Genomic DNA, 12,657 nt, shown 5'->3' with positions numbered 1-12,657 from the left:
AAACTTATTGTATAGGTATTAGTATTAGTCTTTTCGATAGGTTAACAAAGAGAATGGGAAAATTACAATGCTTTGCAATAAACACAGAAAAGACCTAATGAATAATAGTTGTACATGGTATAACAAAAAGGGAACATAAATATCTATCAGTTCAAGAAGCAGAGAGAATTACTTCAAAATAGTACTTATTCATTGCTCTCAGTAAGTTCTGCGAGTTCTTTATGTGATGCAGAATACCGTTCCAGACTTTCACTGCAGCATACTGTAGCAGCCGTTTGCCATAGGTGTTTTTTATTGGTGGGATATTTAGGTTACCAAAAGTTTGGTTCCTAGTGTGGTGTTGTGGGGTGCAGAGTAACGAAATAGGGAATGACTCGTTGTATCTCGTAACGTTGTTAATACATGTGGCTAATCTTAATTCCCATACGAAATCAAAAGGCAAGATCTTTATCATAGAAAACAGGGGTTTGCTTGTTTCTTAGTATCACAGGAAAGTTATTGCGTGCACAGCTTGTTTTTGCAACCAGTGTACTGGTTCAAGGAGGGAGTTGTGTGTCAAACCTCAGGATTCTACACAGTAGAAAAGGTGGCGCTTCACAAGAGTAAAGCACAAAATGTGGAGTATCGAAACATAAAAATATTCACGAGCTTGCACCAGGGCATAACAACTTGAAGCTAATTTAGAACAGACAGCATCTAGCTGAAACTGCCAATTTAAGCAGCTCTCTAGAAGGACACCAAGGCAAGGGAAAGAGTCAATACGATTGAGGGGGCAATTATTAATGCGTAGTGTAGTATATCATTATGTGGAGTAGTATTACTTCGGGAGTGGACTACCATATATTTTGTCTTATTAGGATTAATGGTAAGCTTGTAATGTTTGCCCAAGTGTAACAGAACAAATAAAAAATGGCAATGGACAATTTGAAACAATGCACTATAGAACCACGTTCCTGTATTCTGTAGCAAAACTTCCCGTGCTGTTTCTGCTCAGCATAACTGGACAAACTAGCACATGCACTGGTATTTTATTCCGGAAAGATGTTCATGCATAATATTATAAAAAAAACAGCATTTCACAGAGTGCTTTAGCACAGACTAAACCACTTAGACAGGCTCAGCACCGATAGCCACACAAATCTTCAAGATGCCCTGGCTCTTCGAGAAAGAGACTAATCCGAAGCCCTGCCTGGCATTCCCTCTGGGTAATTGTAAGAAACACTATTGGTCCGTTAAATCTGTCTGCACTCTTTTCACAAGTTCACTGCTTAGTTCCGAGCCAGTTCAGAAGTTCAGCCGCAGCATGAGACAAGGTCTTTACGGAAATGAAAGCAAAAGTACTGATGTAGTGCAGGTCTTGTGCATTTGCCTCTTGCACCTTTGTGGCTAGTGTTGAACAGCGCATGCTGTGGTGGCGTCCGATTTGGGGCTGCTGGGCAGTCGTCGCCAGCACGGTGGAATTAAGCAGGGTAACAGTCAAGTCCAGCAACAGGGGGAAAAAAACCTGATTCAAATTCAGTTGTTGCCTGTGACTTAGAATGGCAGAAAGCTGAGCTAATTGGTAAGGATTCATTATGCAAATAGAAGTGAGGCGTGCAGACAGGACACAAGAGTAGAGAAGTGGACAACACGAATGCCGACTATCAACTGAAGGGAGCACTGAGGCGAAAAAAAGAAAGAAGACACAAAACACATCTGCGCATGCTCAGGAATGGTAACACCGCGTGTCAATCGGGTACACGTGCCAGTCTACGTGAGAGATAACTGTTAAGGCACTTAATCTCTTCCTTATTTAAAGTAATCGAAGGCTGACTCACGCACGCACTTCCACCATTATAGATATGCCATGCCTCTACCATAAGACGCGTATCTTCATTCTTATGCCTGTACAATATCGTGCATTCATCTAACTCTGGTGTGCAGTTACAATCTCGGCAATGTAGCGAAAGATTAGAAGGCGATCCAGATTGTTGCAAACAGGAACTTATCCAAGTCCAAACTTTATTAACAAGATATATCCTGAAAGAGAGATACCAATCAATTGCGAGAAGTGTAATGGCATCATTACTCTGGATCACATGCTTTGGCAGTGTCCTGTGACTTTCACAGACTGTGACAAGGAGAGAGACTGGTGGCAGCGAGTCCTACACAGTGGAGGTCTTTTCGATCAAGTACAGGCCGTCCAGAAGGCCCATGATACGGCGGTAAGGTTAAACCTTACTGTCCCGACGTGGGAGCCGCCTGCGTCAACCTGAGGGTTGATCTTCAGGACATTAAATAAAGTTCATCATACCATACCATACCATACCGGTTAACGACCTTTTATGTTCCATTCGCCTCTGATTGATACACCGTCCCGTTTGCCCTACGTAGAACTGGCCACAGCTAAGGGGAATGTTATAAACCACACCCATACGACAGTCAGTAAAACTGTTGTTCTTATTGTGCTTTACTGGACAAATATCTGTTCGTTTTATGCCTTTTACCCGCTCCTCTTTATTCTGTACGGCAGCGCATATCTTACCTAGCTTATTGGGAGCAGTGAAAGCAACATTAACATCATATCTACTAGCAACTTTTTTAAGCCTGTGCGGCACTGAAGGAATATACGGAATAGCCACTACTCTTTTTTTGCTACTACTGCTTTCTGTAATCACGTCCGTCCCTCTCGAAACCGACTTCTTTAGGCGCTTAGCCACAGTGGCCACCGCTACACTAGGATAGCCTGCTTCTAATAGGCGCCGGACCTGCGCATTAAAACTGGCGCTCAATTTGTGCATGCAGGATCTGGAGAGAGAAGACTTAAGGCACGACACGGCAATTCCGTTTTTTACTAATCTAGAATGCTTGGATTGAAAGTTTAGCAACGGCTTCGAAGATCTTCGGGAGTACTGCCAACAAACATGATTTTGTTTGAAGATCAAGAAAATGTCAAGAAACTGAATGACGCGTCGCTGAGGAAATTCCTTGGTAAACTTTAATCCTCCCCCATAAAGATTAAATTGCTCACTTACTCAGGTAGCAGCGGAATCGGATTCTTCCCTATTGCAGAAAATCAGGTAATCATCAACGTAACGAAATATCTTGATAACGCTATCACCTAATGCTTTCTCTAAGCAGTTGTCTACCTTACTCAGGTAAATGTTGCTAAGAATAGGGGCAACCTTTGAACCAATACAAATGCCCGATTTCTGCAGAAAAACGCCATCATTTATTGACAGATGCGGTGTTTCCACGGAAGCTTTTCTAGAAATTCTTTCAATGTATTTGAAGTCGACGCTGATTGGGTGGAGAGATGGCGTCAATTGCTTAGAGATAGCATTAGGTGGTAGCGTTATCAAGATATTTCGTTACGTTGATGATTACCTGATTTTCTGCAATAGGGAAGAATTCGATTCCGCTGCTACCTGAGTAAGTGAGCAATTTAATCTTTATGGGGGAGGATTAAAGTTTACAAAGGAATTTCCTCAGCGACGCGTAATTCAGTTTCTTGACATTTCCTTGATCTTCGAACAAAATCATGTTTGTTGGCAGTACTCCCGAAGATCTTCGAAGCCGTTGCTAAACTTTCAATCCAAGCATTCTAAATTAGTAAAAAACGGAATTGCCATGTCGTGCCTTAAGTCTTCCCTCACCAGATCCTGCATGCACCAGCACCAGTTTTAATGCGCAGGTCCGGAGCCTATTAGAAGCAGGTTATCCTAGTGTAGTGGTGGCCACTGTGGCTGAGCGCCTAAAGAAGTCGGTTTCGAGAGGGACGGACGTGATTACAGAAAGCAGTAGTAGCAAAAAAAGAGTAGTGGCTATTCCGTATATTCATTCAGTGTCGCACAGGCTTAAAAAAGTTGCTAGTAGATATGATGTTAATGTTGCTTTCACTGCTCCCAATAAGCTAGGTAAGATATGCGCTGCCGTACAGAATAAAGAGGAGCGGGTAAAAGGCAAAAAACGAACAGATATTTGTCCAGTAAAGCACAATAAGAACAACAGTTTTACTGACTGTCGTATAGGTGTGGTTTATAAAATTCCCCTTAGCTGTGGACAGTTCTACGTAGGGCAAACGGGACGGTGTATCGATCAGAGGTTAATGGAACATAAAAGGTCGTTAAACGGTGGATCACCTTCTAATCTTTCGCTACATTGCCGAGATTGTAACTGCACACCAGAGTTAGATGAATGGCGATATTGTACAGGCGTAAGAATGAAGATACGCGTCTTATGGTAGAGGCATGGCATATCTATAATGGTGGAAGTGCGTGCGTGAGTCAGCCTTCGATTACTTTAAATAAGGAAGAGATTAAGTGCCTTAACAGTTATCTCTCACGTAGACTGGCACGTGTACCCGATTGACACGCGGTGTTACCATTCCTGAGCATGCGCAGATGTGTTTTGTGTCTTCTTTCTTTTTTTCGCCTCAGTGCTCCCTTCAGTTGATAGTCGGCGTTTGTGTTGTCCACTTCTCTACTCTTGTGTCCTGTCTGCACGCCTCACTTCTATTTGCATAATGTTGCCTGTCTAGGTGTAGCAGGGGTGGTAAGAAGCTACCTTGAATTCATGTTCAGGTGCCTTTGCAACCTGGGCAGGACACGTTCAAGGGCCATGTGTGAATATACTGGCTTCTCTTGTGGACGTGGGTGCTGTCGTTGGCGATTTCTTGTAACGCTGTCTGCCGCCATGGCTCTGGAGAAGTTGTGTGCTGCGGCAGCCCCAGCACAGACATCATTCCAGCGGTGCAGGAAGTTCGGGAAAACGGCCTGTCTGCACTTTTTGACGCCATGCAGAGGATACCACGTTTGCACACCACTGAAACCATCAGTGAAGTGTGCCGCTGCCTGAACTAGTTGACATGGTGCAGGCAAATCAAATGAACCTAAGGGTTCCCAGCACTTTGAGCTCGCCTATAGCCAGTTACAAGATAAGCTCAGACAAATGAAAGAAGGTGCTACCAATGGTCAGCAGCAGGCAGAATGTGCCACTACCAGGTGGTTTGGGCACTAAGAAGAAAACTCATCACTCAAATAGCATGCTTGAACCACTACTGTAAGGAGCAGATGCTGACAAATGGATGCAGACACACACATGGCCATTTCAACTGAGGGCATTGCATATTAACAATCACATGGGCACTTTGAATCTAGCAAGTTGAACATTTTTCACTTGCATGCAAGGGCAACTAGTTGATGTAATGACAAGTGAATGCAGGCACACAAATACATTAGCTGGGAGAAGTCTAATTACTACTTTTTTGCCCATACCTATTCCCAACGATAGCTTGCTGTCGATGGTTGCACATGCATATTTTGCCACTCTTCGAGCGCTCTTGGACAACTGGTGCCATCTAAGGCGTTGAACGAAACCATTTCTTCAGTTTCAACTTTTCTGTTTCCCTTTTCCACTGTGCATTGATATTTAAGGTACCTCCAGAGCTCAGGCATAGTTGGAAGAGGAAGCAGGAATACACGTAAAGACAGGAAGGCAGGCATAGTCGGGGTCACACATGTTCTTAGTTCCCAAGATGGCATAGATCTTGTGCGCCACTCTCCCACGGAAGTATCGCATTTCTGCTCATTGTGATGCATCTCTGTGCGAGTTTCTTAACGATAGCGCAGCACTGACGTGGAAGGCAACTTCAGTTCCTCGGCTTTCGGCACAGAGTTTTGCTTTCTTCTCCAAACTGTCTCATTGCTGCCATAGGCTGATATAGAGATATCCTGCATCTTCTGTAGGTCACAGTTCTTATCTCCAGGGTGTTGACATCCTTCAATTAGGATCGCCATACGAGGAGTTGAGTTTTGGGCCAAAAGACGGCCTGGCATTGACTTTTGCACTGGGGTAGAGCTAATCACAAGTACCAATGCTTTTGTATATATCTCAGGGAATTGCTTACATAGTAAGCCGATATTTGCTGGAATATTACAGATCTCTTGCGTTGACAATGTATATGCCTAAATATTTTACAGTGATGCTGTCTATGGCTACCCTCTGGAAAAATTCTGGTGGCGAACAGAAAATGCCTTGTGGCAAAGCCAACTTTCATGCGAATGCTCTAATAACTCTCCATCTAATGTAGGTATCTTGAAAAATATCATATTGAAAGACTCTATCAAAGACGGCTCTATCGTTACATCGTTACTTGTCATAATTGGTTCACAGTGAAGTTTTAAGCTTTACAGAATTCCTGTCTGCTGTCAGTACATAGGCATCTACTGATGGAGTATGGTTACAGCAAACGGCTGTAACTCTTGTTTCATTCAGACTATGCCGAAACAAAATATGTAACAATTAGCCGCTAAGGCAACTCCAACATTACACAGAGTTTCATTTACATTACCTAATTACGTAGCTGACGGTGAAGTTGTAAAAGTTATGAAAATCCTGTCTGCTGTCAACACATGGGCTTCTACGGGAGGGAAATGGACAGCCCCTTTGTCTGTCCGCTAGAACAAACTTCCAGGCTTTATTCAGCTAATTGGCTAAGAAGTATGCTCAATTGCAAATTACAGACAAACATGTTTTGCCTTGTGCACTCCTTTGGACAGCGCCCTGATCAACACATATTGTTGAGGCTTGGCTTAACAGCCACCTGCGTTTGAACGGTGCTCCGTTGCAGCTGTGCTAGCGGCACCTGCGTCTCCGGAGTGGCATCGTGAAAAAGAGCCGTTGGCGGTGTGTCACAGCGACCACCACAAGGCCATGATCACTTGGATGACAAGATAAGGAGACAACAAATGATTGTGTATTTATTTGTACTTTACGTAAATGACATATACTTATATAACTATCTATATAGTTGCATAACAACATGAATTACACCACCATAGCAGCTTCACAGCGTGGAATGGCCCCTCATTTTTTCTGTGTTCTCTCTGTGTGAAGCAACATTGATGTTTTTATATTACTTTTTCTTTTTCATTACAAAATTTCTGGGTAGATATATTTTTGTGTAGTCGTTTATTAAACATGTTATTTGGGGCTGGCACCGTAGGAAAGAGAATTTCTTCCTGTACAGTTTGATGCTATACACTAAGTATAAAGCATGCACTGTCAGAGGAAAAAAATGTTTACTAGACTGCCTGAAAACCACTGCTTTTCCCACGGGCAGAAAGTGTTAGCAATGGCGATTGGCCAACCTATAAATTGCGAGTTACCTTTCATGGATTGATTCATGGTCATGATGTGAACAATATACACATGCACAAGAAGTGGTGGACTGAACTCTGTGTCTGCCTTCTCCATTTTGAGGTTCCGTGATGCAGCTTTATCATATGTTTATGGCACATAAAAGGATAACACTTAGCAAGGTGAACGTTGGAAAATGCTTATACGATATCATATGATTTGATACTGGAGTTGGTAGGGGCATGGTGCCATCACATTACTGTAACATCATGACACGTGTGAAATCTACTGATGCTATGCAACAACATGGCTAGGTACGATGGTGTTGCTTTTTAGAAAAAAGGAATAAGGGTGCTGCACTCGTTTCTTCCGACTGTGCTCACACGTGACAGCCGCAGCGAGTGGGTGTATTGCGACGTCATAATGTATTTTGGTATTGAAACTGAAACTGGTTAGTACAAACACATATAGCAAATTGTTTAAATTACCCTAGCTCTTGCTAGTATCTTTCTAAGGCTGAGAAGGCATGACCATTAATTTACCACCCACAAAAAAAAAAGCACACATGACAAGCCGAATATGCCATGTCGGTATATTCCTTGAAGTATGCAATGTCCCTTATTTTATTAAAGTTGAGCATTCTTGTAGAACCATTGTGCAAGGAAATAGTGCAAGGAAGATGACGATATGGGATAAAATGACAGAACAAGCTTCAAACTAAAGTTTGTTCCTGACGAGAGGCACTCTTTTTACCTGCCTTCACAGTAAGTTGAAAACAAAATGGCAAATCATGGCACACCTTCAAAGCATGAAAACATTCGGGACCACACGGCTGCGCCCTCGGAAGAGAGAGAGAGAAACCAAATGCGGAAGCAAAAACGGGCGTCACCGCTCATGCGCCTGCACAAGGGTAGACATGATTTTTCAAGGGATTCTATTTTACTGTTTAGTAGGGCTATCGAAGGCTGGCTAACACACACGGTGCGATTCTTTTGTACATGTGTACAAACTTGTCATAATTTCTGTTCTTGTAAGTACCACTGTGCACATTGTAGTGGCATCAATGCACCAGCGACACGAGGCAGCTGAAAGAGGGAGGGGGACAGCCTTGAGAATGTCACTGGTCACATGACTGTTCCTTTTGTATTAAGCATGACATGCTTTTAGCTCCCGTTGTCAGTGACCTTCAAGTGACCTTGAGCCAAAAGCCAGAGCCATCATCCGGGCACTGAAACGAGAACATCCGGGCAAGTTGTGGGAACAAAACGAAATCTCCCCACCCTTTGTACAGGACCACATTACATACTCTAGTTACTCCCAAACGACTTACAAAAAATATTGCGTCCGAGTTCTTCCTAATGTTCGTTCACAATATCACTCAAGCTGTAAGTTCTAGTATGCTCAAGTTTTATTTGTCATTTCCAATACCGACATTTCAGAATGCAGATACAGGGCACTATACATTTGATTGTCATCTTTACACGGTGAGACAGATTTGCCTGTGCTCTTTTCGATGCCAGCAGTCCGCAAGGCCTGCAACGGGTCCGGCAGCCCGGCAGCGCCTAAGCTGGTAGCGTCCGGCATGCCACGGATGGCCGTTGGACCAAGACGAGGCTTGCAATGAGGCCCTGTCTGTGACGAGAAAGTATTGTGCCCACATAGACCAGTGCACAGTATGGCGTGGGGCATTGCGGTGTGGCGGGGTGTGCCGTTGTGAACATGTACTACACCCATTTTAATATTGTGGCTAGTATCATCTCCACCAATCTACTTTGCCTGTTGCCATTTCATGCTTACATGTACTCTTGATTACGGGAGAGCGAGTAATTTTTTGCATTTGCATTGTGATTTGTATTTACAGGCTTGGCATGGCACCCAATCCACGAGTGCCTGTTTGCCAGTGGCGGTTCTGACGGTGCCGTCATGTTCTGGATGGTTGGGTGAGTGCACGTGTGGGCAGCAGTTTGTGAGGCGACGGCAACGTGGTCTCTGTGAATCCAGGTCTGTGGGAAGGTACGCTGAGCCTTCCAACAGCCAGGGTAATTGTTGTTTGTGCATTTAGCCAAGCTGTGCCCAGAAAATGATACACACACAAAGGCCCTGTATGGTTTGTGCATAGACATGCCGGTATTCAGGACTGTGCTTCATTTGGGCAATTTGGTCTCCGAAAGATATTGGTGGTTGTCATTTGATTTGACCGCACTTTTAACCTAGCCTTAGTGAATAGATTACAGCGACATAGTCCAACAAGACTAGTTGCTGGGCTAGTTGATTGCGCTTCTTCATCTCTCCTCTTCACTGTGGGCTGATATCTTTACAAAAAATAAAAGTGATTCTAGTGCTAGCCTCCGTCCTTGTGTTTTAACTGACAATTGTAGGGCTACTTGTGTGACCGAGTTGCTAGGTGCCCCATTTGCACGAATGTAACATGCTCCTAGATTCTGGGAAAAAATGGGTCCGAAAATTGCATGTGCATTAAAATCACATACAAAACCAAAATCATGTTTGCAGCGTTGGCAACGGCTTACCATCGTTTCCATCGTGAGATGACGGCAGAGCATGTTTCCTTGAAGATTGCTGTGGGCTCATTTTTTGCTTGACTACGACCGCTTTCAGAGAGACTACATACCACTTTTGCGAGATTTCGTGTGTCGGCTTATACGGCCCACAACATGCTCCCTGGCGTTGCGCCATGCTTGCTATCTATGCAGAGTGCCAGGGACGCTCTCGGATTCACATTTCGTCAAGGCTGGTGCAGAGTCACAAAAAAGCGAAAGCGATATTACTATCTCTAGAAGTGATCACTCGAGAATACCCCCTTGTGTGCTTGGTATCTGTGGCCATTTGTATTTTGTTTTATTTGTGTATTTTGCTACATGTCATTATTTTGTATAACTGGATTCTGTAACGCACAAAGCTCGCACCATTTCATGTACGTATCTGTCCCTCCTATGTAATACCCCTTCAGGTGCCTTTACGGGTACATATTGCAAAATAAAAAAAAAAATGAAGCACAAATGGCAACGACAGTGCACCGGCTTCGTTATGAAAGCAATTTTTTTTTAATTGTTTCTCTTCTGTGTAGGTAAATTCTGCAAGTCTCATTTTATCTGATTGCAAATGTGGAGACATTATTCACAACTCCTTTGTTCTTGATCAAATTTAACAGCAAATTTGCATCCTATGGCCCCAATCATTCAATATAATGCCACTTGGTTTCACCACTCGCCTCCTTTGTCAGTGCTTTGACATATTGCAAATGCCGGAAGGGATCAGGTCATGTCATAGCCGCCATATGTTGGACATCACTCGCTGTGAATGACACCGACGAAGGCAACCTAAAGATTTTTTTCTTGACAAACCATGCAAGTAACAGTGCAAAGAAGTGTTACAGTGAATGATCGGGATGATAACAGTGAAAAGTACAAACCTGTTGTGCAATTTTAACGAGAAAAAGCAGCAGTAGACACGAAAAGAGACGTACACAATTGGAAGGGCCAATTTGACAGCTTTCGGCAACATGGTCATTGTGTAACACAGCACCGGGCCAACAGGCAGACTCATTCACACTGGCAGCTTGCAGAGGTCGCACGACCAAGTTTGTCGCAAATGTTCTAGTACACTGAAGTTGCAGAGCGATTGGTCGCATATAATCACATATGGTCACCTTTGGTTGAAAAGCAACTGTTTTGGTTCAGTAGCTCTCGGCTGGGTTTTTCCGTTGCAGCAGTGCAGGTGCGATCCCATGACAACCTGAACAGTCGGCGGTGCAGGAACAGGATTGCTTTACACGCAGCTGCTTATGTTGCACAGTTTTACATGGCGATGGCGGTGCAAGCAGACGGCATAAATCACGAAGCATTTCGGCTCTGTTTACGGGCATGCTTGCCGGTGTGAATATCAGTCGCTGTGACTCGCTCCTTGGTCACCAGTCACGGTTGGTCACGTGAACACTGTCAGTCACCATTGTGAATAAGCCCTCGAGTTGTTTTTCATAACATGGGACCACCACATCTGCTTTCAGTGACGTAATCAGGCTTCTTTTCATGTCCGAAGCCATGCTATGCTTGACTCGTGTTTTGAGTTGGTCGTGTAAAAGGTGTTGTAATTATTTGTGGCACTCTAAAAAAATCAAGGCTGTACTTAATTATGGATCCAAAATAGGCAAACAAAAATGAGGAACGCGAAACTTTTCTGTCTGCACTTGGAATTATCCCGTGTTCTCGCTACAGTAAGCCATTCTGTGAGTGCGGTAATACAGCCTGGCCTGCTATGTGTCGTCATCATCATCAGCAGCAGCCTATTTTATGTCCAGTGCAGGACAAAGGCCTCTCCCTGCAATCTCCAATTACCCCTGTCCTGCGCCAACCGATACCAACTAACACCTGTGAATTTTCTAATTTCCTAACTGTAACTTAAGTGTAATATGTGCCACATAAGAATAAGGTGTTAAACACTGGTTTGTTGGTTGTACAGTGAAACCTCATTACTAGAAACACCAGATTAGTGAACCTTTCAGATGAACAAACATTGCAGAAATCCCCTAATGACTGCTTAAGGTTTCAGTGTAAAAATATTTCAGTACTAGTACAAACTTCAGAGTCCTGAACTTTTCAGAATAATGATCGTGATTCAGTTTCTGTATTATGTTAAGAACGCGTCAGTACTACGAATTAATATTCCGAAATATGGAGATTCTTAGACTCCAGTGTATCCTTCACGGCAGCCAGCCGGAACAGTTGGCTAGCAGACAACAAGGTGCAGAAAGTGGACGCCGTGGCGCTTGGGTTCGGAAACTTCAGATGGCGCCGGAAGAGAAAAATGTGGGACGGGACCCTTTCTTTTTCTCTCTATTGCAGAGGTTACAAAGCATTGGGTTTTGCAAGTGCATGCTTCGCCCGAACAAGTGTCGCCTAGCAACGGAGGCGCGTCTCTCAGCATCTCTTGCTTCATTCGCGTTTTTTGTGATTGTACCAGCTACGCACACGTAGAAACTTAACCTCCATGCTCGTGGCAATGCCACACGATAACACTCTGCACTTTCTGGACGGTGTCGTTTACACACACTTCGACTTTGAATAGTACAGGTGTCCACCTCAAGCAAGACATTTTCAGTGTCCTCCGCAAGGAATATGAAAAACAAATAAACAAAAAGAAGCATTGTGCTTAGGAGGCAACAAGGAGCTTCCTCTTTTTCGGTGGTTTTCTCCGCATGAGCGTCTTTTTTTGTGCGCGCCACTCTTGCTGTATGGTGCCTTGGTGGTGTGTGGCAGCGTAAACTATGGAAAATGGCAACAGCGCGGGCTGAGAGCCAACAGTGATGTTTTCAGGGATAGCTCATACTGTGACAACTTATGCTTGATGGTTGGCATGGTTAATTTTAAGTCTTTTACTATAACAACCTTTGAGAATAATGAGCAATTTGCCGGGGGCCCCTGAAGTTTATATAGTTATATAGAGATTTAACTGTACACTGAAAGATGGAAAACACTGAATACGAGCGTTGCAGTGTGTAACAGCTGTGCAGAGGTTGCTCAT

At 43.8% G+C, this 12,657-nt stretch overlaps 1 protein-coding gene across 6 annotated transcripts in view; it reads left to right on the top strand.

Annotated features, from left to right (window-relative positions):
- Positions 1–12,657, top strand: part of Wdr33 (WD repeat domain 33) — a 236,654-nt gene that overhangs the window by 102,460 nt on the left and 121,537 nt on the right. For all 6 annotated transcript variants that reach the window (XM_075686980.1, XM_075686982.1, XM_075686977.1 and 3 more), the window contains one exon: positions 8,981–9,059. In XM_075686980.1, the coding sequence (XP_075543095.1) occupies positions 8,981–9,059 (79 nt within the window). The remainder of the gene's footprint in view (positions 1–8,980; positions 9,060–12,657) is intronic.

Source organism: Dermacentor variabilis, chromosome 3 (assembly GCF_050947875.1).
Source record: "Dermacentor variabilis isolate Ectoservices chromosome 3, ASM5094787v1, whole genome shotgun sequence".
NCBI classification, from domain to species: domain Eukaryota; kingdom Metazoa; phylum Arthropoda; class Arachnida; order Ixodida; family Ixodidae; genus Dermacentor; species Dermacentor variabilis.
The sequence above is the reverse complement of the archived record's forward strand: the minus strand, read 5'-3'. Positions and strand labels throughout refer to the sequence as shown.